This window comes from Actinia tenebrosa, unplaced genomic scaffold (assembly GCF_029948245.1).
Source record: "Actinia tenebrosa isolate PJP-AT-01 unplaced genomic scaffold, QUT_ActTen_1.0 PGA_scaffold7__59_contigs__length_16204524, whole genome shotgun sequence".
Lineage (NCBI taxonomy): Eukaryota > Metazoa > Cnidaria > Anthozoa > Actiniaria > Actiniidae > Actinia > Actinia tenebrosa.
In genome coordinates, this window is record NW_028292584.1 from 12,417,266 (window position 1) to 12,424,199 (window position 6,934).

The 6,934-nt window shown below is 37.1% G+C and overlaps 1 protein-coding gene across 1 annotated transcript; it reads left to right on the plus strand.

Annotated features, from left to right (window-relative positions):
- The first annotated feature begins 843 nt into the window (after window positions 1-843).
- Window positions 844-5,727, plus strand: LOC148905657 (MAM domain-containing glycosylphosphatidylinositol anchor protein 1-like). The gene is made up of 8 exons (XM_089039681.1): window positions 844-922; window positions 1,383-1,730; window positions 2,613-2,864; window positions 3,326-3,598; window positions 3,950-4,210; window positions 4,298-4,429; window positions 4,537-4,668; window positions 5,053-5,727. The coding sequence occupies exons 1-7, from the start codon at window positions 895-897 to the stop codon at window positions 4,554-4,556; spliced, it is 1,314 nt and encodes a 437-aa protein (XP_088895807.1). The 5' UTR covers window positions 844-894; the 3' UTR covers window positions 4,557-4,668; window positions 5,053-5,727.
- The last annotated feature ends 1,207 nt before the right edge of the window (window positions 5,728-6,934 follow it).

Here is a 6,934-nt window from a genome sequence, read left to right on the forward strand (position 1 = left end):
TATTGGTGCTATTTTATACTAATAAGTTGGTACTATTTCACTAATATATGGTTTGCATGTCCTCTAGTATCCTGTTATGCAATCTAAATAACAATTAAGCAAAAAGAATTTCGTCATCGAACGTCAACTTATTGAAAAGTGAACTGTATGTGATTCATCGATTTTCGAAATAAGGAGTAATCGTCAAAATACTTGTTTTTCCTAATTCAGGAGTTGAACTTTAAAAGCCCAGATGGGGTGAGCCTCCTTCGCAGCCGTTCTTAGGGTCGCGTGACGACCCTAAGAACGGCTGCAAAGGAGGCTAAGATGGAGTGCGCGCATATATGTAACGAAGGGCGGAAATGATCTTCTTATCTTTTAGGATTGAAATCTAAGCCATTCCCTCTCTTAGGGATGAAAAAGGGAAAATTTTGAAAGAGTTAATTTTGAGCAAATGTGATATCTAGAAACCGAAATTATTGAGATGTTGTTGTGCGATCCCAAAGTTTATTCAGACTATAATCTTTGCATGCTGACTTTGGATCTGTTGCTTTGGATGGTTACCAAACTCTCTCTTTTTGGTCGTTGAACAGTTCGACTTTATCTTCATTTCATGACGAATATTATCTCAAAAGAATATATACTTTGGTAACTAACAGTTCATAATAATTAAAAACTATATTATTTCGTTTAAAATCATTTTTGAGTGTTCCTTTTCTTGGTTTTGAGCGGTATAAAGCCCTCAAATAGCCAGTTTGATTTGAATTTTGCTAATGGTCAGGCAAGCTTATAGTTTTACTGGAATATTTTACTTAATATTACATTATTACATTAATATAATTGGTAGATATGTCTCTTCTTCAAGTGCGTCAATTATTGTGTTCAGTCTTCTTTCTTCAAGTTGTTCCATGGGTGATGGTCCTTTCTGCTCTAGATCTTGCAGGTACATACGTTACAGTTCCATAACTTTACCATTTTTTTCATTGCTAAGATAAGTGCTGGTAGGAACAATATTCACGATGACGCGTTGCATGGTAATAGACTACAAAAACCCTCTAGTAATAACAATCGTTTCATAATCTTTATTCTCTCATAATTTATTTCTTCGTAATGAACGACTTCGCCCTCTCGTCAGCTTCAGTCTGTATCATCAATACTCCAGCTACAAGTTCTATTTTGTTCAGCCTTAGTATCAGTTGTGGGTTAAAATATTCAGCCATTCTTCAACTTACACTGCTGAAGAAGTAGCAGCCTCAAAACGTCTGAAAAATGTATTTGTTTTAGCGCTGTATGTGCTAATTTATTCAAAATCCATCTTTACCAAACTGCGCTAGACAGTTCTTGTATACATTTTATATATCTCTCTCATGTTCTATGAATACCATATTTTTATTCTTTTCCAGATGGGATTTCATGGCTTGCTGTACCAGATGAACACACCAGCGTAGAACAAGGACGTCCTTTTAGCCTGCGCTGGCATTATGAGATGGACGACAACGAAACATTTCTGTCCTCTAAGATTGGTTATTTTGAAGAATCTAAGTTATACACTTCTATAGCTTCAAGACATCTGGGTGAAAATACATATGACAGATACCTAATAAAGTATTCAATACTTGGCAAAAATAACGTTACCCTTATTGTGGAAAGTGCAGAGATTGGACATAATATCAACTACTGTTGTGAAATATTGTGGAAATCCGTATTTGCAAAACGAGAAGAGAAACGGTGTTCTAAAGTATTTGTATACGGTAAACTTCATTAATTTTACAATTCCAAAACTATCTATGAATAAGTAATGACAAAAAGGTAATTTATACTCCGTGAAAAGATGAAAAAAACTTACTGACGTTTCCTCTTAGTTTCTCTTAGTCCCAACGGGATTAATGAACGCTTTGCTTTCAACTAACCCTTTCTTTTGTCTTTTGATTGTTTGTTTTTGTTTCCTTGCCTATCTTGTTCTTTTTTGGTTTCTTTTGTCTTATTCTATCATATAAACACTCCTTTCTACCATCTCTTTCTCTTTTACTCCGACGAAGGACTAGCGTCCGAAACGTCAGTAAGTTTTTTCATCTTTTCACGGTGTATTATTTACCTTTTCATCATTACTGTTTCATTGAAACACCGACGCAGCTCACACTAGTTTTTAGCTAGTTATCTCTATCTATGAATAACATACATCACTATCTAAGATGTGGTTAATCAGGACTGATAATGTCTTTTATTGTATCATTTTCCATGTTCATTTGTCTCACGATTGAGGGTAATTAGTAGAAGGACTGCAAACTGCAAGTCTTCATCAGTTGATGGTGCATGTAGAATGGATGGTGTTTCACTTATTTTTTTATTCTATACTTGAAATATTAAACCCTATCAATCTAGAGCGGGATCATTGTAGAACCATAAATTTAGAGGATCAATGATCCTAACCCACAAATCTGTAAAGAAATTAGATCTGATTATGTTAATATAATCGAATGCTGGATTGCTCTTTTTAATAATTTGTATGACCACCAGCTTTTAAACAAAAAAAGAAAAAATCGGTCCAAATGTCTAGGCTCTTTCAAAAAGTAGTGAAATTGCTGATTTAATTGTTTTGATATTGTTAACTTTTATTGTCATCATCTTTTAAGCTCTGCCACTGATTACGTATTACGTACCACAACTGTCCTGCAAGCAAGGTGACTTGGTCAAGCTACAGTGTAAGACAACAGGGTTCCCATCACCACAAGTTGAGTGGATCCACGATGATACCCATCAACTGAGTGGCGGCTCTTCACATATTTCATTGAACATAACTGGCAAAAGATCAGGAGGGCGATATTGCTGTGTTGCAGATAATGGATTCGGTAGAGATACAGCCTGCACAGCAGTAAATGTCACTGGTATGTATGGCATGGCAATAGGGTTTTGTCATATGATGCACTTTAACCAATCACATTTTACACATGAATTGCTGCATTTCAGTGAGCTGATTTAAAAGGTTTTTGATATTTTGGTCTCTTTTGACAATATTCTGATACACTGAACCTGCCATGAATAATTCCTATTTTCAATGTGATAGGATTTGATTTGACTATTCTCTCGCCCGTTGCCTTGGTACGACTCGCTCTCACTCTAATGGAGCATAGCATTACATTTGAGGGACACGTCATGAATTTATATTATTATAATATTTTTACACGGTCTTGGTCTTGATAATTTACGATATCATGCTCAAACTCATCCAATAATTGTTTAATATACGTATTGCACCACTTCCTATGGGTGTGCAATTTAATTAACCAATAAACAAAATTTCCAATCTGGTTGTTTGAATGTACAGCTCTTTTCCCTTTGCTTTCAGAATACGAGCCGGTGAATACAAAGCTGTCGGTAAAACACACGAGTATACTCGATGTTAAAATGATTCGCATAAAATGTGAAGCTGTTGCCTCCCCTCCTGCAAACCGTTTTATAATGACAATTAATGATGAAGAGTACAATTCGAGTGATGGCTTGTATACTATCAAAGTACCATCTGCAAGAAAAGACAAAATATACCACATAGCTGTCACTTGTATTCCATTCAATAAATATGGACAAGGACCAATCAAAAAAGTAGTTTTTCAAGTGTATGGTAAGTAACTTTGTGGAGATACTTTATAACTAAAGTTGCGTTCTTGAATCCATGTATTTTCATTTTTTTCGTAAAATTGTCCATAACAGCAGAATTTAACCAGCTAAAATTACTTGAATCACGCCACCGAAAAAAGCATTGAGCGTCTTACAAAGACAATGTTACAGCCTTCAACCAATCAGCGTGCGAATTATTTTTAGCTTAGCCAGATATCTGATAGACCAATGAATGACCCCTATTAATTTTCCCCTGAAATTATATAATGATGCATTGCAAATTAAGCAGGAAATAATATCCTTTTCCTTGCTTTAAAGCCATAAAATATGTCTTTTCCATTGATCTCTACTTCAGTAAGGAGTAAATCACCAGAGATAACAAATCCGTACAAACAAGTAATATTGGTTAATGAGGGAAAAGACGTTAGTCTTGTTTGCAATGCCAGTGGATACCCAGTACCTAATATCACCTGGACGAAGCATGGCACTGTCATTGGTGTTGGACGAATGTTCAATATAACACGAGTAAAAAGGAACGATTCATCGTGTTACACGTGTACAGCAGATAATGATATTGGACACACCAAGAATGTCAGCATATGTTTAGATGTGCAATGTAAGTACGAAGTTTATCTTTTTTAGCAAATATGATTCTTTGTCATGGTCCAGATGATAGCGCTCTTATTTCTTATCTCGTACGCAGATCTTAAAGATCACTTGCTGATTGTGAAGGAGAGGAAAAAGATACTATTTGCAGTTCTTGGAGTACTGTTTGTTTTGTCGATTGTTCTGAACATCATACTTATGGCGGGTATCCTGTGCTCACGTAGAAAAGGTATGATATATGGATATTTTCTGTAAGGTGCAAAGATAACAGAAGACATGCATGAGGGTAGACTGATTTCAATATATTGAATTATTTTATGACTTTTCTAATTTTAGATTCGAAAGAGTATTCTTGAAACAGGTATGTGTTTCTGAGCCGTTTAACTTAAACGTTCAAAATAATGATAAAAAATAAGCTATATTATCTTTTACAGATCAAATAACAGCTTCGACGAGAGGTCACAAATAGTACGTAAGCCACCTGATTATCGCTTTGTGTTTTATATATAAAGTCTAATATTACCTATCGTACGTGACGATCCATCCATCCATCCATCCATCCATCCATCCATCCATCCATCCATCCACCCACCCATCCATCCATCCAACCCTCCATCCATCCATCCATCCATCCATCCATCCATCCATCCACCCATCCATCCATCCACACATCCATCCACACATCCATCCATCCATCCACCCACCCACCCACCCACCCACCCGCCCATCCATCCATCCATACATACATCCATCCACACATCCATCCGAATAATTCGATTCAGTGTATACGTTTAATAAAAGTTATCTTTTTGATAATTCATTACTAGTATTCTTCTTTGCATGTGTACAAAGAACGACTTAACATTGCAAGAGACAAGTTTCAATGTTACAGATAACGAAACACCAAACTTGCCAGAATATGAAGAAATAGGTGCAACGAGTAATGCTGTTGTGACAACAAGAACACAGCTATCCCAACCACATTCTGGTGTACAGACAAATATCCCCATGCCTCAGTATGAAGGTGCAGATCAACATGGACAAACAGAGGCTGTTTCAAATCCACCTACACTCACCTATCAGACCATCCAACATTGTACTGGTAACTACGATTCATTGAGTCCTTCAACACGGCTGCCCCCTAAGGGTACAGCACTGTCATCCACAGGAAGCCCAACACGTACAGGAGAGTACCAAGCCCTTCAACACAAGGGTGTGTCTCCACAGTACCAGTCTCTTGATGGCTTGAGCAAATGTTGAGTGAATATCGTACCAGGTCCTCCAATACCAGGGTGTGTCTCCACGTACAGTATCAGTCTCTGGATGGCTTCAGCAAATGTTAAGTGAATATCGTACCAGGTCCTTTAATACCAGGGGTGTGTCCACCGTACCAGTCTCTGGATGACTTGAGCAAATGTTGAGTGAATAAGGACCAAAAGAGACCAGTGTTGATAAAGTGCATTGCCATACGGCTCGTAATGCATTATAGAAATGTGTTGAGATTTTCACTTGCTTTTAGTTCATTTATAAAGAAAAGCTTATTGCAATTTTAAGTTTGCACTTTTTCATACAACAATCAAACTTAGAGGCCGTTATGTAACTGTAGGTGACCGGTTACGAACGAGTTGATCCCACCATCGTTTCTCGAAATACTACGAAGTATGCCTTAAAAAGACAATTGCTGAAACTTTTTCACACGTCACTGTACTCATTCATAAGAATGGGAACAAAGATGGAGGAGAACCAGAATACTGCGATAGAGGGAAGGATGCATATAAGATAAGAGGGGTAGAAGCTGCAGGTCGCGAGAGCACAGCACTAGCGAACCCCCTAAAATACTAGAAGTGCACTGGATACCGGACGGCTTTAGTTCTGAGCCCAGAAAACCCATATGTTAATCGGTATACTTCTCATATGTTCGCTTGCACCCGTGATATCCAGTAACAAATTCTATTACCATATGATACTACGTCAGGGAATCGAGCTAGACACCCCCAGAAAAGAGAGGCGAGAGTATCACCGCGATACCACCCTTGCGTCCCAGATTATAACTTGTCCACGTATACGGTGTTCTTCCATGAGTTTCGCTCAACATGCATTACCCATACTCTCCGCGGTTTTAGTCCTATTCTCCACAAAATCGAACACGCTATTTAAGGTAACTGTAAGCCCCAGTAGATAACTTCCTTTTTTGTATTTCTATTTGTAGAAAAGAAATTTTTTCAAAGGCAATTTTTTTCTATTCAGGTGCGATATACTCCTGCTTAACGTGTAAGGGATTATAAGGAATACACCTAATTCATGCGTGATACATTTCTACCTATATAACGGATACTTAAGCTTTCCTAGATCAGGTGTGATGTACTCATGGTTAAGGTATAAGAGATACTCAAAGATCAGAAGAAGGAAAACCCTAGTTCAGGTAAGGAATACTTCTTGCTCATGTAAGGAACTCGTATTACAAATAGAGGGACTCTCGTAATTAACGTCTTTTTTACATCTGGTTATAGTCCTGGACAAATACCTGATGAAAATAATACACGGAGCACAATGTTTTATAAGAACGTAAAAGCTCCTTCAATAATTTATGACTTGATGACGTGCTTTATGGTCGCTTTTTGACTAATTTCTGAGTATTTTTAAAGTTTCAAGAATATAATTCTCAAAATACAATCTTGCCTTCTTATTTGGATGTTAAGTTCAAACCCAACCACTTTTTCCTTGGAACTGCAAT

Excerpts from the sequence above, each read along its gene's own strand:
- LOC148905657 (XM_089039681.1), top strand. The coding sequence starts at position 895 with ATGGTCCTTTCTGCTCTAGATCTTGCAG. Across the intron at positions 923-1,382 it reads TTCTGCTCTAGATCTTGCAG|ATGGGATTTCATGGCTTGCT; the intron begins GTACATACGTTA and ends ATTCTTTTCCAG. Across the intron at positions 3,599-3,949 it reads AGTAGTTTTTCAAGTGTATG|TAAGGAGTAAATCACCAGAG; the intron begins GTAAGTAACTTT and ends TCTCTACTTCAG.